We start from the raw sequence: 26,124 nt of genomic DNA on the forward strand, positions 1-26,124 counted from the left end.
AATGATAAATTAAATTACATGCAGGTAGGTGAAATAATTTTCTTACAATTTTATGAAATAGCTATTTTATAAAAATTAAAAAAATATATACTCCAAACAAAAATTATTTTATAACTTGAACTAGATAGATAATAATTTTAAAATCTATTTTCTAGTTTTTATATGATAAACAATTTGTAAATTATTAAAAATTTTAATTTTTTTTAATTCTGTTTGTGTATTTTTCAAAAATTTTTGAACATGTGTAAATATGAACTGAAAACTATTATAGAAATATTCATTATAACTATTTGAATTGACAAGTTAAAAGTATTTTGTAACTATATTTGACTTTATTTGTATTCTTCTAATGTTTGTATAATAAATAAACAAGTTTTGCAATCACAAAATGAATGCGAAACACACTTACACCGGGGTCAGTTTTAAATATAATAGCTTTTGTGTGGCAAAGGAATAATTTCATTTTATTTTAAATACTTCTCTGAAATTTTTTAATAATAAATTTTGTGATAAGTAGATGATTAGTAGGAGAATTTTCTTACAAAATAATTAATAGATAATTACATACTAGCATAAATGATGAATTTAATTATAATTTCTTTATATTAATTTTGAATTTGTAAATAATGAAATTTAAAAATTTTAGTGAAATCATTGTTTTAAATTATTTTATTGGCATCTAAATCAAAATGCGTGCCAAATCAGTAAAATATGGATCAAATGTGTACAGTGGTGAGTCAGCTATTGTTAAAATTTCACAGTTGACTTGGAATAAACAAAGCCGATAGCTTATCAGTTACTTTTAATCTATGTTAGAGACTCAAAACACACTGCTTGTTATCCAATATCGAACAAAGGATGCAATAGAATATAACATACTTTTTTTACATTAAGTTAGATCTACATTTTTAAAAGTGTTTTAGTTTTTATATTGTTTTTCTATACACCCTTTTATCCTTGGAATATGTAGATAGTGACGAGGAGAAAGTATCCAGAAAAGAATTATTGATAGGTAAGAGACGAGAGAGAAAAGAATCGAAGAAGGACAAAGGTTACGTGGCCTTTGAAGGCGAAAGTTCAGAAGATGAAATGGATGAAACTAAGTACGTAATAAACTAAACTTTCTGTTGTTTATATTTATATATATATATAATAAAATATTTACTTATTACTTATTATGATATTTCAAATATTTGTTTAAATATATTAATACATTTACAGGAAATATGATAGTTCAGATCATTGGATTGTTATTTTTGAGAAACAATATAAAAATCTGTTGTTAGTGAAAACAAAAGAATACCTTAACTAATTGTATAAGATTGGTACTAATTTGTTAAAACATTAACAATAAAAATTTTTGATATAATAATCCTATGATATGATGAGTTTTTATTCATTAGCAAAATAAAAATTATTTTGCTAATGAAATATATTTTTGACATTGGCATTACTTTAAAACAACATTTCTCAACCTTCTTAAGCCCAACAACCAATAAAATGTCTGAAAAAATTCTATGCACAACCTGTGTAGACCTAATTTTTTAAACCTATGTGGGTATTATCAACATTCGGAACATACTGTCCTTTATAACATAATAAATCTAAAAACATGTTTCGAATACATATGGAAACATAATTAATTAAGTTTGAAGTAAACTGTTAAAAGTGAATTACTATTGAACAAAAGTTTAAGTTTGTCTGCAGAATACCTATCCCATCATCGCAGACCACAGGTTGAGAAATGCTACTTTAAAATATAACAACAAAAACTATTGATTACTACATTAAAATATTTGAAATATTTTCTCTCTAGAAATTTTATTTTATTGATTAAAAGCTAAAAATAATAAAATATGTAAAAAGTTTTATTTAAAATTTTTATTGAATTATACCAAATAAGAAAATTTTTGATTTTTATTAGAAGTCCAGCTAAAACAAAAAAGACCAAAGCTCCATTTAAATTTCCTGGTAAAGATAAAAAAGAAAGATCTGGAAAAACTAAAGATAAGGAATTGAAAGAAACAAAAAAGGAAGAGGATAAGTCTAGTAAAGAAAGTAAGAAAGAACATAAAAAGAAAAAAATTAAGCTATCAAGATTTGATAAAAAGGACAAAAAGAAAAAATTTGATACAAAAAAGTCAGGTAATTTACTGTCATTAAATAATAATTATAGTATTGAGAGATTGTATGATCAACATATTAAATGCATTAGTGCATAAAAAAATACTTTTATTTTTGTAAGGTCATCTCATACTTGATAATCATTCCTCAACTTAGAATTCTAATTATAAGTTAATCCAGCAGTTGGCTATTGCCCATACAATAGCAAGAATTTGAATATTAACTTGTAATTAGAATGTAAATTGCTTTCAAACAGCATAATAACAATAATAATAATAAACAACTCTCTTGGAAGTAAACTATTAAAAGTGAATTATTACAGTCTTTTCAAGATGAGAGAGCTCAGTAGTTTCAATGGGCTATAGGCGATGCTGACGGGAGCACAAGCTTCCAGTAGGGCATTTCTCCCCATAGACCTTACAGGTATGGTCTATGGGAAGAAATGAAGCAAAGAGTAATCACAAGCAACACTTGGTTCAAAGTGTTCTTTGAACCAAGTGTCAAGTTGGGTCAAAACAATGTCTGTTCTCCATGTCAGGAGCAGCTTACGTATAAATGCCTAGATTTAGGTTTATAAGTGAAAACAAAAACGGTTGTTATATCATGATCCCAATCGGACAAAGTTTATGGTATCTAAATACATACATATTACCAAAATACATTCTACCAGAGTCAACATTGTCAGACATATGTGCATTAATTAATTTTTTTCAATCACTTTAGCTATATACCATGATCTACCTCAGCTTGTTTTGACCCCATATTACATACAAAATATATATGAAAATGAAAACTTTTTTGATAAAGAGGTCTGTTTATTTTAAGTATAAATGTTTTTTTTTAGTATTTTTGACTCATCTTCAGATATGATTTACAAATTCTCAAATGAACTTACAAAACATTTGAAAGCTCCAATCTCAGCAGAACTTCAAACTAGTATATTTGATATTATATGTTAAAATGTGATTAGAACATTGGTTTAAGAGTATTTCAAAACATAGGTTTAAAATTGTAAAGCCATTTTAGGTTTATAAAATATACACAAGATAGATAAAATACAAAATACAAAAAAGAAACTAAAAACATAAATGTAATATTGCCGTCAGACAAGTTCATTGCATTTTCATTTATGATTCTGCTCTGTTCTGTTTCTGGTGTCTGCTTTGCTGTCTGCTGTTTTCTGACTTACTGTTCTTAAGTTCCAAACCCATTGATCAATATCTGACTCTCCATATTTTGATTAACAGTTTGGTCTCTTGCAATTGCTATTAACAACTCCTCTATACTGATAGGAACATTTCTTTTTTCCGGTCTGAGCTTCCTTCCACAACAGTTCTGCTGTTTTATTCATATATATATTTTCCACCAGGACCATGGTAATCTCATCCTTTTTGATAGTCTTTTTGTTATTTTAACCTTTGATCTGAAGTCTTGCCGGTGCTTCCTATATACTGTATGATTTGTTTTTTCAGGGTTGCTTGTTCTTATTGATATGCTATAGGGTTTTTGGATTTCTGTTAATCTTTTTCTTTTTCTGATTTGATCAAAAATGATATGGGTTCTAAGAGAAATCATTTGAACTGCATTGTCCTTATAATTGTTATTACTCTTACTTCTATTTTTAATGTTTGATGTAAGGAGCTTGTACATTTCTATTCTTGTAATTTTAATTTTTTGGAGACTACCTCAATTCTTTAACATACATTCTTTCTTGCAGTTTCTTACTCTTTTGAAGATAACCCAGAGTAGCTGTGGTGGATACTTGAAATTCTGTTAAAATTATGGATATATAGTAACATGAGTAACAATTATGAGTATGTAATAATATTAATAAAACTAGTAAAAAACTAGTTTTACTAATGTTAATATATACACAAAATTAACAATTTTAGCCATTGCCGATGGAAACTTTATTTTACATTTTATGTATTGAAGCAGATAAGAGCCTACAATAGAAGGTTGATTTTGCCATAAGATTGTTTGTTCCTAAAGTGTAAAAAGGATGAAGAAAGACAAAGCCCTGTGTTTTCTTCTGTTTATTTCTTGTGAAAATTTTTAAAAAGTAAATTATTCACAAACAATGAGACACTTTTCTACAAACATATATAGGGCAGTACTTCACATGTTTCCTTGCTTTTCATCTTGGAGTTTATTTGAGACTGGGATTTATTTTTAACAGCAACTTTATTTTTTAGGTTTATGTGGTTATTCCAGTAATCATTACCTAAATTCAATAGATTTTTGGCAGTCGGTGTTCTTTGGATTCCTTTCATTGATACTTTACGTCAAATGGAAATGTATTAATACTTATGTAAAATTGCATCTTTGGTAACATCTTATTTTCATTCTTTACAAATTAAAAGATTAAGCAATTATAAATTTCACTTTCACTTCAATAAATGATATATCTATTAAATTGCTTTGAACAAGAATATCTGTAGTTAAAAAAGTGGAGAAAAAATTACGTTATAATTCACAGTGTGTAAATTTGAATAATGTCATGTGGCATTCAAATTACAGTAGACCCCCCTATAACGCTTAGATACGTTCCACGCTAATCGAGTTTTACATTGTAAGAATGATTAAATACATGAGCCAATCGCAGCCCGATAGGTGGGAACTTTACGGACTAAGGCTGTTCGAAAGGTTTTCTTCTATAAAATTAACCGATTCTAGACTAATTCCACTCAACATTTCCAAAACACGTATAATTTTTTGGGAGTAATCCGTATAAACTATGCTATAAACAAAAAATTATAGGATTACTTACCGAGTGTGTACCGTTCGACTACGCCGTTGCTTAAAGCTGGTTTTCGTTGCGGAACAGCACATGAAACGGCGGCCGCGATTTCTAATAACGAATTTTTCGCAGAAAAATAACTTGACCTTTGGAGACATCATTAATATAAATAATTTTTATGGCCGTTGAATAAGAAGTGTTTCTTTCACAAGAAATGTATAAAATTAGTGCTGTATTAGACTTACGGTACCTAATTTACATACTGTACAGACGATAATAAACTCAACTTACTAGCCTAAAATCTCCGTAGCGTGTTGCCAGGCGGCAGAAAGCATATATATAATTATAATAAAGTTACAATAAATTAAGTTAATATATAATTATATATACAGTACCTAATTTATATATAATTAATATATAATTATATGTACAGTACCTAATTTATATATAATTTATATATAATACTAAACAGACGATAGCAAACTCAATTTAGCCGCTCCGTAGCGTGGCACAGGGTCGGAGGTAAGTAGTTTGGCTGCTCATCCACTATTGGTCCAGACTCTATCAATCTTGTTGCGAAACGACGTTATAGGAGGTACTTTATACGAAAGTTTCTACAATTTTTTCGCTACGTTATAGGAATTGTCGTTATAGGAACGTATGTTATAGGGGGGTCGACTGTATAGTGATTTTTTTTTGTTATGTTTAATAATCACTAAATTTGCCTTTTTCAAAAATAATATATTTTTAACTTTATTGTGTAACACTATATGTAAGAAAATGTCTTGTAATTAAATTTACCCTTTAAAATTGATAAATTAATCAAATTTCTGACAAATTCTTCTATAATGTCTAAATTTATTTTATTAATTCATTATTTCTTTTGTTTTCATCCTGATCTAAAAATATGAAATAATTATACATTGTATTTAACTGGTGTACAAGCCTAAAGTAATATAGTGCTATTTTTTTATTAACAAGATACTAAGTAAAAATGCTTGCTCTTAAATTTAAAGACATAAACAAACAATAAATATTATTAATTTTTCAGAAGAAAAGCCAATTTTTGGAGTTCCTCTTCACATTGCAGTCGAAAGAAATCCTTGTCACGATGGAGTAGAAATACCAGCCATTGTTCGTGAATGTATAGACTACATCGAAGAGCATGGTAAATATACTGTAATATACGGGTGATCATAATTTAAAATATCTCTGTTTAATGTTGTTTAGAATAGTGGTTCCCAACTTTTTTTGACTTGTGTACTGCTTGGAATCCCATTTTTGTAAGTTTTATTTCTCATTTTTCATTTTTGCTAAGTTTTATTTTGCATGTTCATCAAACAGTGGTTAATGCCTTGGTTAATTATACAGCATTATAAAATTACATATAAAAAAGTTTTTTTTTAAATTGAAAAGTGTTGGAAGAAGGACAGATAAATATAATAAAAATATAATTATATTTTTATTTATTATATTATATATTATTATTATATTTATCAACATGTGCCTGATGTCGCCAAAGGACTCGATGCAGAATCCGAATATCCTTATAGTACAGTATATCTGTCATTATTAAATTTTTTTGCATACTCCTAAACCACCAAGCACATACTCCCAGTTGGGAATCGCTGGACTAGAGAGATAATTGGTCATTATCATTATAGTAGCTTTGTGTGTTCAATCAATTCTATAAAGTTTAATAGTGTTAGACAATAATCTTTGTATTTTCTTGAGAAGGTATTTTACTGTAATAGTGCTTTAGCTTTTGTGTTGTTTACAGCAAATATATAGTCATCTAATAATCTGGGATCATGCCCTAGCCAATAATCTAGGATCATACTGTTTAACTAGCTAAAGAGTTATATTACTAATAAGAATCCAATTTAAACACAACTTTTCATTATTGAAAGTGGATTAGTATTAAAAAGTATTTGTCAAGTGCTGAAAATGAAGGATTGACTCAAATTATTGATTGTTATAATCAATACATTACTTACTTTCTCTTTTTCCACTCACTCCCTTTTACTTGTATTATTCAATGAAACTTGCATAGTAGATGTATTCAGAAGTCATACTCAGTAAGAGGTATTCTTTTATATAGGGATATGCATTTTGGGCATTTTTTATCCTTCTTCAGTTCAGTTTCTTAAGAGTTCCCATACATGGAAGAATACCTCTTGTTAAGTTTGACTTCTGAAGAAAAGAAAAAGAAAAATACTACATAAATTTCATTGAATAACATTACTGAGGGCTAGATTTATATGCATTTAAAATCATATTACATGCATGTTAAAATGTCTGAAATATACATTGTACATGTTAAAAGTGCCAATAATATACACTAAAATTTGTAGATTGAAATGCACACATATTTTACTCCTGTCTGAGAGCAAATCTTACTAACATCTATTACATCACACTTTTTAAGTGGGAAACATGCAACAGTAGGTGACATGAGATTTCAAAAATTATAATGTCGCAAAATAGGTATTAGATGTTTCATTTAGGAATACAGTTGAGTCAATTATGAATATAATTACATGTTCAATAAAATATTATAACTTTTGATATTAACATATCAATCTTTATTGAATTAATTTCTATAGATACAATTGTTTACAAGATGTTTGAGGACAACTGGATTAATCTTGTTTCTCTCACTTAGTTACATCACCAGTCTAAAGTAGTTATATATTTTAGTTTGTAAACAATATTCACTAACGTTTTTGACCTCCACCGAGGTCTTCTTCAGGTGCTGACTAAACCTTTAGTCAGCATGTTAGTGAATATTGTAACGGACACAACACTGTTATAAAAAGGTTTTGTGGATTGTTATTACTAAATGCAGTGTTAAGATTAGAAGTCATATTGCATTACTGATGTTTTGTATAAATAAATAAAATATTAAAAAATTTAAATATTTACATATGAGCACTATGATCACTCTTGTGCTGAGTTTAATTTAATGAACTCCCAATGGTATGATAAAGAATAAAATATTTTTTGTAGTATTTTACATTTTATTTTTTTAATTAATTCCCAACAGTATTGAATTTAGCAAAAATATTTGAGTTTTCTCAGAGTATATTTTTACATTCTGATGTTATATTTATCTTCAAATTACATTTAGTNTTAATATATGAAGGCTTGGCTTGCGAAGGCATTTATCAAATCTCTGGCGTAAAGTCCAAAGTACGACAGCTGAAATCTCAGTATAATTCCGGAGAAAAAGTTTATTTATACGAACACGAACCTCACATTGTTGCAAGTCTCCTAAAACATTTTCTGCGAGAACTTCCAGAACCTGTTTTGACCAACGAATTAATGCCGAAGTTTGAAGATGCTGCAGGTTAGATTTTTTCTTGTTTAATTCTCAATAATAATATATTAAAAAATTATGTAATAAATTAACAATTACAAATATCTAAATAATTAGATAAAAAGCATAATATTACAAAATATTAAAGTTTATAATTTGTATTTTGTGATGTGAAGTGATTTACATAATTATTCTTTTGTCTTTTTAATTTTTCAAAATAATCTAAATAAAAATAACAAAAATGTTTTAATAATTTTATATTCTTAGATTCAGTAATTAACACTAGACACTGTATAACAAGGGCAATGGAGTCCAAGACTTTGATCTTTTTATAATTGATTCCATATTTTACTGTATCATGTTTAAATATGATATTTTGCCATTATAGATAAGAATGATATAATAATCTTGTACTGTATAATTTTTGGATGCTGAAAATAAAGATTTCTATCAAATTTTTAAGATGTGAAATTGAATTTTAAGTAATTTTTAAGGAGGCTGAAAATGTTTGTCTAATTGAAGTACTTTGCTGGAATTTATGAAGGTTGTCTGTTTGTCTTCTAGTATTTTTATTCTAGTTTATGAAAAGTTTTAAATAGTTATACCTATGGTATTGCACACAACTTACAGGTTTCGTATGCAATACTCTGCACACTGCTGGCCCGAGGCAAGTTTTAGGATGGAGTGAGATCCTATTATGGCACACCCATTGGCTGCTCCTAATTTATAGCCTTTAATTTTCTTTACCACTGAGGCGTCCCTTAGGACTTAGCGCTTGGAGCGGCTGCTCTGTTCGCCCTATGGTAGGGCCGGCTCTGACTCTGCATATAACTTCAATGTCATTGAAAATTTCTCACTGCACAGTAACTTTTCACATACCTTGTATATGTTACAGGAGTTTACAATGTACTTGAATTTAAATATGATTTTATTTGTCTAAAATAATTATGGAAAGAATGAGTATTTCTGTATTTAAATATTGATATAAAAAAACTTCATGTTAAATTTTTTATATTAATAAATATACTATAATATGGTTGCTGTCTATTGGTTCTTGCATATTGACATCTCTTTAATCCAAATCTGAGTTCGGTAAACTATCTCACAGCATTACAGTTATTTATAACTCAGTTTTGGATTAAAGAGACATTAATATACAAGAATTAATAAATATAATAAAGATAAATGTATGAAGGTTGTCCAGAAAGTAATACCTGCTTGCCTATGATTGCAAAACAAATCTACTTATTCAAATTTTTTTATCTGCCATAAATTATGTATTGATTTAGTCATTTTTTGACATAATCACCATTGTTGTTTAAACACTTGTAATATCTTGTGACCAGTTTTTGAGTGTCATCATCATAGACCTCTGCCACCAAGCCTTTTAACCACTGCATGACTCTGTCTTTCAACTCATCAGTACTGGTGAAAGCATTTTCTTTTCAGAAACTCTTTCAATTTCTCAAACGGGTGATATTTACTGGGAACCAAGTCTGGACTGTAGATAGGATGGTGCAGAACATTCCATTTGAAGAGTTGAAGCAGGTATGGGGTCTGTTGAGCCATGTGAGGATGCATGTTGTCATGGAGGAGCACAACATCCTTAGATGACATGCCATACCACTTGTTTTGAATGGCCCTATATAGTCTATCACATTGTTACCATCCACTGCTGAAAGGAAGTATGAATGAATTTATTGCTGTTAACTTTCAAAAAACCTTAGTATGTGTATGCTTAGCATTTTAAAAAATTGTTAAATCCAATATTATTGTAACTACTGCTTGGGAACGACAGAAATTATTAATAGTTTTTATGAATTTTTGTACTGCCTCTTGATGTATCCATGTGATAAACATCTCATCTACATACCTAATGATAAGTTTGATAGCCTCCCAAAAATTCTTAATATAGGGCCCGCTATCCATTGTAGCACTATTTTGGCTATGTCATCAGAGGCTGGTGACCCCATATGCACTCTCCTCTTTTGTGAAAAGCATTTGCTGCCCTAAGAGAAGTATGAATTATTTAAAATTACATCTGTTTATCCACCACTGTCTTATACTTACCTAGCACCACTCCCCTTTCTCATGTGTTTTCTCATAAAGGATATAGCTGCAAAATATGAGTAAAGATAAAGGCTAATGTAATGTAAGATAGTAATGTAATCTTTTGCCTCTACTTCAATGGAAGATATCATTTTGATTATTTACAGCAAACTCTTAACAGTATATTCTGTTCTACAGTCTGTTGTTGAAAGGAAGTTACATAATGTTCTCTTGAGAGTTATGGTGAGTGAAAAGGTTTCTTCAAGCACCAGTTTCAATGGCCATTCTTCCTTATGTATCTTTACTCTACCAAACTACCTACCCTACCCTACCAACCTTCGTATGGTAACTCTGGTAGAAACTTTACATTTTAGGAACACTGGGAATCACTTGTTATTTAAAACTTTCAGTTTTGACTAAAATTCTTTCAGAGAGGTTTGTATCCTAAACTTCTTGGCTTCTCTGTTATCCAAATAGTTCTGCATTTTTATCTCATTGGATTTTTTTCTTTAAAAGTGTGGGGATTTGCAATTTGTCTGCATATATGCATACAGTTTGGTTATTCATTCATCACTTCCTAGCTTTATAACTAGTTAACAATATGTCAGAGCTGATTCATTCCAATTTAAGCTACTATGGTTCACTGGAGAATTTAACTTCATCTGAAGTGGATAGCCTCAAGCAGAAGTTTGATGGCTGTGCCACTTTCTTTGACAAGATCTTTCTTTTATCAGGAGTGAATTTATTCCCTCATGGCAGTGCTTCCTTTATATTCTCTGCTAATTCCATACTGTCTTCCATGAAGAACATTTTCACTGGCTCTTAATTTTTTACTTTATATTTGGGACAAACCTGTAACTTTAGGATTCATCTTATGTTCTTAACTTGCTTTGAAGAGAGATCATACGCACTATATTATCTTCTGAAACTTCCAGAAACTTGACTTCAGCAATTGTGTGCAATCAAATTTCAACTGTTGCTTCAAATGGTCTGTTTCTTAGCAGTAATGTGCACAAATACTGTAACTTTTCTCAAACATTAAATGATGATAGCTACTTTGAATTAGATTGAAATTACACATTTTCTTCTGTTAATAACATTACATGCTTTATTGGAGCATTTATTTATTATAGTATATTAACTATTAAAGATCTTAACATCTTTGAAAATTTTTACATTTTCATAATCAAGGGCTACTGTGTCTTAGCCACAAATGGTGTTCTCAAAATAACATAAATAACATCTAATCTTATGATACAAATTAAATTCTCAGATTTATAGTTTAAAAATATGAAAATTAAATCTGCATCATAATTTTCGTTTTTGTTGTTTATCATCTAAATAACAAAGATCTTGATAATAAAAATATATAGAGTTTTGAATATATTCAAATCTCCAAGCCCAATTCAATTACTCTATAATAATAATATATATGATAAATTTGATACAATTTTAACAATAAGAATGAAATAAAAAAAGTTAAAAATGTATAAATAAAAGCACTTGGAAAGAATGAGTATTTCTGTATTTAAATATTGATATAAAAAAACTTCATGTTAAATTTTTTATATTAATAAATATACTATAATATGGTTGCTGTCTATTGGTTCTTGCATATTGACATCTCTTTAATCCAAATCTGAGTTCGGTAAACTATCTCACAGCATTACAGTTATTTATAACTCAGTTTTGGATTAAAGAGACATTAATATACAAGAATTAATAAATATAATAAAGATAAATGTATGAAGGTTGTCCAGAAAGTAATACCTGCTTGCCTATGATTGCAAAACAAATCTACTTATTCAAATTTTTTTATCTGCCATAAATTATGTATTGATTTAGTCATTTTTTGACATAATCACCATTGTTGTTTAAACACTTGTAATATCTTGTGACCAGTTTTTGAGTGTCATCATCATAGACCTCTGCCACCAAGCCTTTTAACCACTGCATGACTCTGTCTTTCAACTCATCAGTACTGGTGAAAGCATTTTCTTTTCAGAAACTCTTTCAATTTCTCAAACGGGTGATATTTACTGGGAACCAAGTCTGGACTGTAGATAGGATGGTGCAGAACATTCCATTTGAAGAGTTGAAGCAGGTATGGGGTCTGTTGAGCCATGTGAGGATGCATGTTGTCATGGAGGAGCACAACATCCTTAGATGACATGCCATACCACTTGTTTTGAATGGCCCTATATAGTCTATCACATTGTTACCATCCACTGCTGAAAGGAAGTATGAATGAATTTATTGCTGTTAACTTTCAAAAAACCTTAGTATGTGTATGCTTAGCATTTTAAAAAATTGTTAAATCCAATATTATTGTAACTACTGCTTGGGAACGACAGAAATTATTAATAGTTTTTATGAATTTTTGTACTGCCTCTTGATGTATCCATGTGATAAACATCTCATCTACATACCTAATGATAAGTTTGATAGCCTCCCAAAAATTCTTAATATAGGGCCCGCTATCCATTGTAGCACTATTTTGGCTATGTCATCAGAGGCTGGTGACCCCATATGCACTCTCCTCTTTTGTGAAAAGCATTTGCTGCCCTAAGAGAAGTATGAATTATTTAAAATTACATCTGTTTATCCACCACTGTCTTATACTTACCTAGCACCACTCCCCTTTCTCATGTGTTTTCTCATAAAGGATATAGCTGCAAAATATGAGTAAAGATAAAGGCTAATGTAATGTAAGATAGTAATGTAATCTTTTGCCTCTACTTCAATGGAAGATATCATTTTGATTATTTACAGCAAACTCTTAACAGTATATTCTGTTCTACAGTCTGTTGTTGAAAGGAAGTTACATAATGTTCTCTTGAGAGTTATGGTGAGTGAAAAGGTTTCTTCAAGCACCAGTTTCAATGGCCATTCTTCCTTATGTATCTTTACTCTACCAAACTACCTACCCTACCCTACCAACCTTCGTATGGTAACTCTGGTAGAAACTTTACATTTTAGGAACACTGGGAATCACTTGTTATTTAAAACTTTCAGTTTTGACTAAAATTCTTTCAGAGAGGTTTGTATCCTAAACTTCTTGGCTTCTCTGTTATCCAAATAGTTCTGCATTTTTATCTCATTGGATTTTTTTCTTTAAAAGTGTGGGGATTTGCAATTTGTCTGCATATATGCATACAGTTTGGTTATTCATTCATCACTTCCTAGCTTTATAACTAGTTAACAATATGTCAGAGCTGATTCATTCCAATTTAAGCTACTATGGTTCACTGGAGAATTTAACTTCATCTGAAGTGGATAGCCTCAAGCAGAAGTTTGATGGCTGTGCCACTTTCTTTGACAAGATCTTTCTTTTATCAGGAGTGAATTTATTCCCTCATGGCAGTGCTTCCTTTATATTCTCTGCTAATTCCATACTGTCTTCCATGAAGAACATTTTCACTGGCTCTTAATTTTTTACTTTATATTTGGGACAAACCTGTAACTTTAGGATTCATCTTATGTTCTTAACTTGCTTTGAAGAGAGATCATACGCACTATANTTAATCAGTTAGAATATGTAAAGGAACAGTTTCATCATCAAATGTGTGTCAAATTTATAACATGCATATTTTTCAGTGATTGGAAGTTACAATGTACTTTTGTTTCAAATGTTACAATGCTTCACACTTGAAGGATTCTAAATCATCAAAGTAACTGTGTGTTAAAGCCGCTTGAGCTGAGATACGATCTGCTGGATTGTAAACAAGCATTTTCTGAAGCCACTTTTTCATGGTGATTCTGAAATTGATCAGCTTTTCCAGATATTTAGAACTTTAAGTACTCCAACTGGAGATATATGGCCTGGAGTTTCTCACATGCCTGATTATAAGCCTATTTTTTCCAGGTGGAAACAAAATATACTTATGACAAATATACCTCAACTAGATACTAGTGGAATTGATTTACTTCAGAAAATGCTTGTTTACAATCCAGCAGAATGTATCTCAGCTCAAGCGGCTTTAACACACAGTTACTTTGATGATTTACAATGTACTTGAATTATATATTGATATTATACACAGGATCTTCCAAAAAAGAATGTTACCATTTTAGATTATTATAATTATGTTAATTATTATCTGAGAATATAATTTACATTACAACATTGGAAAATTGTCCAGATTTCATAATTGCCCATTACAATTTCTCAACACGTGCACCACGTGTCACACAGCACACTTCAGACAGATACTCAAATTCTTCCTATGCTCACTAAGGCATATCCATTCTCCCGTGCAGCTACAATTCTACAACTCTTGCAGATTACTCGAGTTGCTCGGTGACGAATGATTCTGACTTTGTGAACCGCAGAACACAAAATTCTTTCTGCCATTTTCATTTACAGTGCCTCTTAGTGGTAGTAGAGGACAAGATGTTTGAATGCAGACGGTTACTCTATCGACTGATGGATGTCACATACTTCTCAGATAATGATTGACATACAGTAATTTAAAATGGTAGCATTCTTTTTGGAAGACCCTGTATATTTGATAAATTAGATATAAAAAGAAACAAAAAACATTTTTGAGTTTGATTCTTGTTCTCATTTTCAGCTTTGAAAAATGAACAGAGAAAAGTAGAAATTATATCAAAGTTAATTGAAAGTTTACCAAAATGTAACAGACTTCTTTTATCATATGTGTTTATACATATGCTACATATAATACAAATGGTATGTGTATTGTTTTACATTTTATTATAATAAATTTTAAATGAATTTCAACTTAAAAGTTTTAATGGTGATTTATCATCATCATCATCTTCTTCTTCCATAAATTATTCTGTAATATCTTTTAATTTTATAAATATTATACTTTAAAACAAATATAATTCTAAGTTTTACGTATTTAAATTAAAAAGAATTAAATTAAATAATAATCAATGCTAATACGATGCCAATAAGTTAACTTGCATTTGGTACGTAGAAGTTCCGGAACAATAGGAGCATTAAATATGTTCTAAATGGTCTGGATATCGATATAAATATTTGCACAAATGATTATAAATTACGACAAAAAATATTTTATTTTTATTAAATATTGATTATGTTAATACAAGGTGTCTTGTAATGAGTTTGTACTGTACAATGAATTTGATTTGCTTAAAGTTTCTGCTTTTACAAGTTTTATGATTTTAGCATTAATAGACATAAAATTGTTCAGTCAAATGTTGTAGGATAGTCATAAAATTAATCATTGTCAAACTGCTCTATATTTGTAAAAGCCAAATGGTTGAGCAAAAAGGGGAGGAAAAAAAAAAGAAACAAGTGGGATTAAAATTTTATAAAACTAACATATGAATACACACTAATAATAATTATAAGTTTTTAAAATATATTATAATAATTTGATTTTAGATAGGAAAATGAAATAACAAATAGCTTATAAAAAATAATTAAATTGATGATTATGATAAATAAACATCTCTAGCAAATTTCTTTATGATCATAGTTCAAACAAGAGAAAGCTACTATTATTTACTTCTCATTTAATTTTATTAATATATTGTGGAAAAGGGTAGAAAAAATATTTTGAAAATACTGTCTGGCATCATATTAACATTAGATAAGTGAGTTTTATATTAGAGTATCTTGTAAATTTATTATTATTATTATTATTATTATTATTCATATCAAAAATATCACTTTCAGGAAAAAAGAAACAAAATGAACTTGCAAAATATATCCATTGTTTTAAGTCCTACGATGCAAATCAGTCATAGAGTTCTTCATGCTCTGTTTGCTCATCATAAAATTCTTTTCAGTGATTTTGAGATTAAAAAGTAAGCATTAATATTTAAAATTAAAAACATTTTATTTTATTTGTTATAAAACTATTCTTTCATAAATTTAGAATGAATCTGATTTCATTTTCTTGACTGGAAATTTTGTTGTAAAATGGAAAAATAACTGACTTTTGACATTAATTAACTTTAATTGAAATAATAAAATACAAAAATGAAAGAATATTTTTTTTTTTCAAAAATTAACATTAGGTTGTTAGAAAGTATTTGTAAACTTTATAATAACTGTGTTTTTATTTTTATTATGTCAATTAAAGTTAACTAATATCAAAAGACAGTCTTTTTCTCTTAATTGCAAAACTATTTTATAGAATATTCAAATTAGATATATGCTTTTAATTTTTAAAATATCTGATTTTAATAATCTATAAAATATTTTTAGTTTTATACGATCATTTCAGAAGTTTACATAACTTCGAATATATAGTAGAACCCCAAATATCTGAAGTAATGCAGACCGATGCTATGTTGGATAACTGATGAAACAGATGATCACGGCCATTTTGGATTAAAAATTACGAATCTAAGAGATTTATACAATAACACTTTAAGCCTCTTTTTATACCTTAGTGGATTTAATTTTATATAAGAACAATAATTTTTACGTCATTCATTATATAGTTAATATGTACAATAGTTTTAAGAATAAAAATGCATATTATTGTAGTTATATTTTAATATGAATAGTTTGTCTCTCATTGGAGTTAAATGATAAAACATAACAGAAATAAATCATTTTGTAATATATGTTGTTTTAAATTTCCTTTTATAAATTACAGTATAAGAATAGTGTATTCACTTACTGGTTTTTCTCAGATAATGCAGAACTCAATAGATTTGGAGTTCTATTGTATCTATGTAATTCATATTTTGAGATGATAGCAAGAATGATAGCTTTTTAATATTATAATTGTTACAGAAATTGCTGTTTTTAATAATACAGGTATACCTCGACTTACGTCGTTTTGAGTTACGTCGTTCCCGATTATACGTTGCTTGTTAAAAAAGTATATGGAAAAATAAAAATTAAGTTTAAGTCATTTTATTCGACTTTACGTCTGTCCGCCACAAATATTGAAGTCGTAATATCACTAGATAAACGTTTAAAGCACATAAAATCATATTAAAATATATACAAGTATGTACTGTATTTACAGTACATGCATTCGTAAATTTAGATTATTTTTTTTGTACTATATTAAAAACTAAAATTTATTTGTTTGTAAGCTTAAAATAGATTTTTATTAACCATATATTATTAAAAATGCATTAATAAATAAAATACAGAACCGGAAATGGTAATTTACGGTTTAGCCTAGTGATAAGTAGATTCGAAGACAAGTAAATTCGACTTATGTCGTTTTCCTGGAACCAATTACCGACGTAAGGCGAGGTATACCTGTATATGAAAATATTTTTTTTCAATTTGCTTTAAAATTTAGTATGTAATATCAGTAGTTTAGTGTAAAAGATTTTTCTTTGTTAATAACTGTAACACACTTTATTATGAATTTATTTCCAATGTAGATATGTACCACCTATTCAACCTGAAACATCTAGATTATCGTTAGAATTGCCAGATACACCTGCTGCTATTGAAGAAGAATTGGGAAAACAAGAAAATTTGTTAAATGAGCTACATGCAGAATTAAATGCTGGCTTGAGAGATAAACAGAAAGAAGAACAACTTTGGGAAATTCAACGCATCGTTACCCAGTTGAAACGAAAGGTAGTTTTAAAACAACTGAAATTTTAAAATTTGTTTAAGAAATTATTGCTCAGATCGTTGGGTGTTAATATTGTTTTTTCTTTATAAAAATAATTATAGTTAAGATTTTTGAAACAAGTTCAAGATAAACAAGTTAGATCTAGTGTAGTAAATGCTGAAGATGATTTTCATATTGACACAAGACTGCAACAAGTTAAGGAAGAAACATCGCAAGAAGCAGTAGAAAATAACGTTGAAAAAAATGAAAATGCACAAGAAGAAATTCAAACTGAAACAGTTAAATCAGAAAATATTGCACCTGAAAAAGAAACAGAAGAAATTTCTCAAAAAGAAAAATGTGATGAGAAGGAAACTGTTCCTGTTCAAAACATTGAAAAACCAGTAAGAAATATCAAATAATTTAGATATATTTCTTTTAAAATATATAGGATTGCAAAAATGACTAAATATAAGTATACAAACTGCTTTATTGGTACAATATTTGATAAAAATATTTGTGAACAAATTTGGGTCTATATATCTTTAGAGAAACTGCATCAAAAAGTAAAACTTTCAGCATGCTAATTAACAAGACCAAATGCTCAACAACACTTCTAATCAAATTCCAATAAGTGATTAGTTTTCAATTAAGGGAGCTGAAGTCATAAAATAACCTCCAAAACAAGTTATAAAATATAGTGTTTCTCTTATATAATTATAGGGATAATTATAACAAATAGTCATACTGACAATATATTAAATTATATAATAAATCAAAGATTCATAGAAATACAACTATAAATCCAAGATGACAAAATCTCAATATTTAGAATTTTTCAGTCATAAATGAAGGGTTCAGGCGTATAAGATGGTAAGCTCCATTTCCATCAGTACATTATGATGTGTGGTGTGCTAACAACTAAACAGCATTGTATTTAATTTAAATATTATGGCTACTTTTTAACTATAACATGCACTTTATTTCAATTAAAAGAAAGAAAGCAGAAAACTTCTTAAAATGCTTAATTTTTGCATCATCTCTAAACTTTCATTATAATGCCTACCATCTCTTACACCGAACCTTTCAAATATAAAATTCTGAATAATATAACTATAGTTTTAAACAGAAAAGATATTACTTATATTTGACAGCAGTTCCTTTTCCTACATAACATCCTATGGAATTGACTTGGTCCTTTGTTTTATTTTAATAGAAAATTTATATTTTATTTTTAACTTAAAAAGATGATAATAGTTCTCAGAGAGTAGCATTGGATACTCTCTGAGAATCCAGTTAATAATAATACGTTTAAAAATATGGAAATAAATACAATTAATCATATGATTATGTTAATACAAGGTGTCTTGTAATGAGTTTGTACTGTACAATGAATTTGATTTGCTTAAAGTTTCTGCTTTTACAAGTTTTATGATTTTAGCATTAATAGACATAAAATTGTTCAGTCAAATGTTGTAGGATAGTCATAAAATTAATCATTGTCAAACTGCTCTATATTTGTAAAAGCCAAATGGTTGAGCAAAAAGGGGAGGAAAAAAAAAAGAAACAAGTGGGATTAAAATTTTATAAAACTAACATATGAATACACACTAATAATAATTATAAGTTTTTAAAATATATTATAATAATTTGANCTACATAACATCCTATGGAATTGACTTGGTCCTTTGTTTTATTTTAATAGAAAATTTATATTTTATTTTTAACTTAAAAAGATGATAATAGTTCTCAGAGCGTAGCATTGGATACTCTCTGAGAATCCAGTTAATAATAATACGTTTAAAAATATGGAAATAAATACAATTAATCATATAACAGAAAATAACAGTAAAAGAAAAACAATAACAGCTCCTATACTATTTCTTGTCAATCATTCCTTTAAGCTAGAAGAGACTTAGCTTTTCTAGAATTCATAGTTTCTAAATGTATCTTTCCCAATGAATGTAACGAAATTGATACCAAATCTCATTGAAAAATCAAATCAATTAGAATATTTATCAAATATTAATGAAATTTATATTTAATTAATTATTGCTCATATACCTAAACACTATAATAAAACAAAGATTGCATTTATTGGTCCACACCTTGGACTTCTGCATCTTAGCGTAGATTTGTGATTTAATTATAACAGTTGTGAAATTTAACATATTATAGATAGTGTAAGTTTTTATTTTTTGTTTAGAAGCTTAAACTATTTACCTCACATTTTATTTGAATAAAATGAAGTTGTAATGTCTTTGGATAAAAGCATATCGGGCATGTTATGCTTTATGACTTTCGAAAAGGATAGAATGGCATATAAACAGTAAAATAAATTGTAATGTGTATGCAGAAGATGCTCTTAAACTTCAAACATGTCAAATGTGATTTATAAAGTTTCATTTGGAAATTTTGGATACAAAACAGTAGGGGTGCCCAAAAGCTGTCCAGAAAGAAAAATTGTGTGAATAAACTGTTAAAAATTGACATATAACACACAATACAGTATATACAACCAAACACATCAAAACTAAAATGAAATGAAAAATAAAATGAATGTTTTAATGAAATGAAAACATACAAACATAATGCAAGAGTGAGAGCAAGAGATGACTTGAACAAACAATGGATTGAGTTTGTGCTTCAAGCACTGTGCGAGCAGTTCAAACTATGAAGTTAATTTTTTGTCAAATTTTGTGTTCAAAATCCAAGATATCACTGAAAGTCCAAGATACTTATCTTATTTATAACTAGTTGTTTCGTATTATATATTACACAGTATAATCCATAAGAAAGTTTTAATGATCATATTCTTAAAAGTGCACTGTGTTGCCATAACAGATGAATAGGAAAAATATTGACTCTGCCTTAATTGACAAAATCTTGATATTTAAAATTTTCCAGTCATAAATATGTAAATCTGGGAAATATAACTATAGCTTTTTACTGAAAAGTCGTTATTTGTTTGACAATTTCTTATGCCATTAAACATCTTACAGGGTTGATTTTGTCTGACATATATCCTTTATTTAATTTTAATCTTGGTATATATAGAAATTTTACATTTTGTTTTAAACTGAAAAAGTTGAAAGGCACGATTCAAAAATTATTTAAAAATACCTAATTTTGTCTAGTAAATATATAAAATATGGGATTTTTATACAATATTTAATTCATGAATTAGTTGAATTTGAAGTAAATGCAACATTTATTCATAAATGAATATATTACAAATTAATGACCTTGAATCAGAAAGTCTTGTTATAAACAAATATTCAGCATAGAACTAAATTTACTACTTAACAATTATAATGATATTTTTTAAATATTTAGAAAATATTAATGTGAAATATTTTAAAAATATGTGAATTCATACATTTATATATATATAAATAATTTTACTTATAGGTATCTAAATTAATAAATTTTTTTCTTCATCTATGAAGAAATTCAATTCACAGAGGTTTACTTTAAATTTTATTAAATACAAAAGTATGATGATTTTAATAAACTGATCTCAGTTGAACTAGCAATCTGTATAAGTTTACATAAAATTTATTTAAAACAATTATCTCTTGACGATTGTGTGAATTGTTTAGGGATTAAAAAGTCTATTCTCAGTGTTACCAACACTCCAGTTTGCATAGCAAATTATTTTTTATCATATCAGTACAGTCAGAGTACAAGAAAACAGATTACATATGTCATATTTAGCTTTGTACAGTGGCTAATCAGATACCATTTTAGCTTACATCATGCATGATCAGTTAGAAGCAATGCTTTCTCTCTTTATCCAATATTGTTATACGACTTTGACATAGCTTTGCCAAAATGTTTTTTTCTTCAACTTCTAGACTTAGATTGATACTTTCATAAAATCGTCTGATAATGCATGTCTCAATAAAGCAGTTTCCTGTAAAGCAGAATGTATCCCCTCATTGTTGGGACTCCACTGTATACATTTCAAAACATTTCTGGATGACTTTTAAAATGTGAATAATTGCTTAATTTTTATATATTGATAAGATTTATCATTTATGATGTAAAATAATATATTTTAGGAAGAAGTGGTAAAAGAAGAAGTAAAAGATGATGATGTTGTTGAAGAAGTTATAATTGAAGAACAAGCACAGAAAACTGTTTTAACTACTGTTGAGAAAGAAGAATTAGGTAAGAAGTGTTTTCAAAAAATATAAGGGTTGCTTAGAAAATAATACTCCACATTTTATTTCTCATCCAGAATGATGATAGCAAAGTGAAAATTTACAGGTAGCAACACTGATGTTTTGTGTGTCGTGCGTACACGTAATTTTGGTATTTTACAGACAATGCCGCCGTAAGAATGGCATTGTCTAAGAATGGCCGTCCGTAAGAATGGCATCTCTGTACGACAGGTTACGAACATAGACCCTTAATTGAATTCTCGACAGAGGAGAAATAAACTGTGGAAAATGTTCACAAACGTTTGTATGTCGTGTATGGAAGTTGCGCAGTTGATAGGCACACCATTAGACTCCGAGTTTAGAGTATTAGGTCTTTGAGAAACAGAGAGACCGAGCTGCACAATCGGCAGTGCTCTGGGTATTTTGGTGCGGCCACAAACTCAGATACGTTAGTTTGCCAATGCCATTATTTGTGAGGATTGACACGCCACAAATTTGATAATTGAACCCGTAGCTTTTAATTTGCAATGGAAATGCAATGACAATTGTTAATGATCTCAGATGTTCGAAATATGCACAAGATCCATAATTGCTACAAAAAAGAAACTTGATACAAATTCCTAGCTGGAAAGGTCATAATTACCATTTTTGGAACATCAATGGAGTGATTCTTGTGGATATGATGCCCAGAGGTGTGAGAATTAATCCGGACACACAAATCACAACCCTCAAAAACTCAATGTTACCGACAAGTGCAGTCCACGGGAATCCGGCAGATGTTTCGATCCAGCAAAAAAATATCCGCTCTCGCACAAGTTCGAAACTCTGGAGGCAATTGCCAAATTTGATCAGACCGTGCTTCCTAATTTTTCTATAGTCCAAATGAGAATCCCGCATTTTTCGATTTTCATCTTTTTGGGACACCCAAGGTTTCACTGGCGGGACAAGGTCTAAAAACAATGAGAACATGGCTACCTAAACTGGACACGAGCTAATATAGAGAAAGCACGCAGACGCTTATTTTATGCCAGTGTAAGGTCATAAATGGACAGGGATTAGGCAATAGTAGGCCTTCTGCATCACTTGTATATATGCATGCCTCTTCCAGTTTGCTTTTGTAAACTTCAATTTTCTCGGCGGTCCTTGCTCTCTCAGTTTACAGTTTACTCATAAAAATATCTTCCGTTGGTCCCGAAATGTCACCGCACTAAATTTGGCCTTATCCAGTTTACCTTAGTTTTCAATAAAACTATCTCCGCAACATAAAAGATACCAAAATTCACCGGTAGGATACTTTTAGCAGTGCAAGCAACAGAAAAACACTGCCATCGGTGGGGACATTAACGAAGGGCACATGGCAAGCTCAGAAGCTTCGAAAGACGGTATCACTCCGAATGCGAGAAGCATTGCGGAGGATCGAATCGAGTAGCATTCCCGGCATGGTTAATTAAGGTTTCTATAACACAAGCGTTAATAAAATATGTGTTATAAGTGTCAGATGCAGATGATAGGGAGATGTCTAATATGTTATTTTTTTTAACTTTTAATTTATTGTGTGTATACGTACAGACATACAGACACACATATATTGTATATACAAATAGATAGATGCATTACATGTGTGTTATAAGTGTCAGATGCAGATGATAGGGAGATGTCTAATATGTTATTTTTTTTAACTTTTAATTAATTATTCTTAAGATTAGTTAATGTTTTAAAAGTTATTGTTAATTTAAATGAAATGAAACCGTTCGCCATTTTACATTTTTATGTTACATTAACATTTCTTATATTTGATTAGAAAAGGGTGAGAAAGTGGCAACGGAAACCAAAAGCGAAAACGAAGAGGTTGCCGTGGTGGAAAACGGAGAGGACGACGAAGTGCACGCGCTTCTTCACGAAGAGAAACTTCTGTTACTTCAGCAAGAAGAATTATTGTTTTTAGGAGAAGAATTGAAAAGGAAGATAGCGACCGAACACTCGGAAGTGGAGAGATTAAGAGCTGAAATTGCTGAATATCAACAGTTTTACAAGCACGTTTTTATTTTATTCGAATTTAAATTTTAAATACGACAATAACAATTTCGATGAAATTGCTCTCGCGTTATAACGAATATTTTACGGCACACACTCTATCATCTCTCAGACGTATTTTTATATTTATTTATTTTCCCGATCGATTTAGACGCGAGAATACGTTTTTATTCGGAATATTAATATTTATTATTATTTTAAATTCGAAATGATTCAATTCCCCCCGTCTGTTTTCGTTATATAAATTAGCGTAACCGAGCGTTGACCAGTTTCGTGTTTACATTTAGATTGTCCGAAACGAATCGCTAGTATATGTGCCCCACGAAATCATGTGTTAGATAAGGGGTTTGGAATATTTAAAAAATTTGAAAAGAAACCAAAGTATCAGAGCAGTAGAATATGTAAATGAAGCGGTGTCAAACTTTGCTCTAGCGAGCCAACGACTACTATCTGATTATTGTCATCTGGCATATTAAAATTCCAGGGAATTATCTTGGCCAAAGGAAGTCTTTGACTTCCGACACCGGTCTTTCCTATTATCGTCAGTTCAATCATTCGATAAAACTAATGGAGCATTAGTAATTAATTTCTTATATCGGCTGCGAAGAATTTATCCTTAAGAATTAAATTTGGCAGTTAATTAAATAATAATTTTTTTTCAGATTTAAGCAATATTCATTTGATTCTTCAGAAAAAAGCTCTGAAACCGATAGTAGTGAAAGTGTATCCTTTTACTTTAAATTATAAAGTAGAGAAAAAGTTACCGAAATCGTTTCTTAAAATAATAACTTTATTGTCGATTTTCGTACACTGGGAAGCGGGAATTTATAAGAGATTTAAATTTTTCGTTAAGTTAACTTAACAGATCGAAAGGATGCAGAAGATGAAGAAGATTTGCAACAAGTTCTAGAAGATTTAATTAAAGAAAACCAAGCTCTGGAGGTAAAATTTCAATTGTTTATTTTTCTGGTTAAACGCGGGGACAAATATATAATAACCGTAACGCTTGGCTTAGAAAAAGAATGCCGAAGTGACCCGCCAGATACAGCGAGAGAGGGAGGCCTGCATGATGATTAAAATACAAATGAAGTTATTGCAGCAGGAAGGCAGACATTTAGAATATAATAGAAATTAGGAAAAGCTCGTTTTTTCCTCGTCCAACAGAAATAGCAAAAGCCTCTGATAAATTGCCAAGACACTTCTTCCATTCCGTCGAGTGCAAAAGTCGAGACCGTCGCTCGTACCGTACGTTCGACGAAAATGCTTCGAATGTATTCTTCTTTTATTAAAAAAAATTACGCTTTAGTTATGTTCGTTTTTTAACGCCGCCGCCGCCGCCTATTTTATGGTAGAAAAAGATAACGAAAGAGAAAATTTTAAATTATACCTTATTGGAAAAATCTTCAGTTATTTATGACGAAAAAACATAGAGCAAATATTATTTATTTTCGGGTTATTTAATGTAATGACCCGGATATACTGTTATGTATGTATGTATATGATCTCGGCTTACTAATCTTTTTTTTTTTTTAATTATATTTGCTAATAAAATTTTTAAAAATGTTAAACTATTTCAAGTTGTCGCTTCTATTTAAATTATAAAATATCCTATTCTCGCTGTTATATAATAATAATTGTACTTCGAGAAAACAATAGTAATAGTGTCTTATTAATGAATTATCGTGGGGATAAAAAAAAAACTTTTTTGGCCTTATCTTTTTTCCCCGCTTTCTGGGATTTTTTTATTTTCGGTAGATAAATATCAAAACAATTAATTAAATGTGCCGAATAAATATCGTTTTTCGAAGAGTTCGATAAACGTCGCTTTCCATTAATTGCGCGTGTGTGTACCGTCTTTTCTAAATTGTCCCTCGATGTACTACGAAGAACGGGGATTAAAAATTATATTATTTATTTGTTACGTTTGAAAATCTGGAAAATATTTAACCGTTTGGACGAGGTTAGGTGACGTTTTACTATTTCCGGCGTAAGATTATATTTTTAATGTTGGCAACTGTGGACCAGGAGTCAGGTTATTAGTAATCGCGTGGCTTGTAAATGTTCCAGTTGATAATGGCGCGCGTCATAAAACCGTTATTGTTTTGGCTCGTTCTAAATAAAAAAAAACCTAAATATCTTGCAACGGATCTGTCGCCTACGCGT

At 29.3% G+C, this 26,124-nt stretch overlaps 1 protein-coding gene across 3 annotated transcripts; it reads left to right on the forward strand.

The window, feature by feature from the left end:
- Window positions 1–766: 766 nt before the first annotated feature.
- Window positions 767–26,124, forward strand: LOC111622657 (ralA-binding protein 1-A-like). Of its 3 annotated transcripts, none has more exons than XM_023365078.1 (13): window positions 767–1,103; window positions 1,925–2,145; window positions 5,916–6,032; window positions 8,010–8,213; window positions 14,807–14,925; window positions 15,904–16,034; window positions 17,583–17,784; window positions 17,884–18,165; window positions 21,826–21,934; window positions 23,729–23,960; window positions 24,624–24,684; window positions 24,844–24,903; window positions 24,977–26,124. In XM_023365078.1, exons 1-13 carry the CDS (start codon window positions 1,090–1,092, stop codon window positions 25,094–25,096), a joined length of 1,872 nt encoding a protein of 623 aa, XP_023220846.1. In that variant the 5' UTR covers window positions 767–1,089; the 3' UTR covers window positions 25,097–26,124. The 3 variants fall into 3 exon arrangements, with proteins under 3 accessions (XP_023220846.1, XP_023220847.1, XP_023220845.1); XM_023365077.1 differs by having other exon boundaries at window positions 770–1,103; window positions 24,835–24,903; window positions 24,977–26,001; XM_023365079.1 differs by lacking the exon at window positions 24,977–26,124 and having other exon boundaries at window positions 768–1,103; window positions 24,827–24,903.

This window comes from Centruroides sculpturatus, unplaced genomic scaffold (genome assembly GCF_000671375.1).
Source record: "Centruroides sculpturatus isolate CEXI.00-Female unplaced genomic scaffold, Cexi_2.0 scaffold340, whole genome shotgun sequence".
NCBI lineage: Eukaryota > Metazoa > Arthropoda > Arachnida > Scorpiones > Buthidae > Centruroides > Centruroides sculpturatus.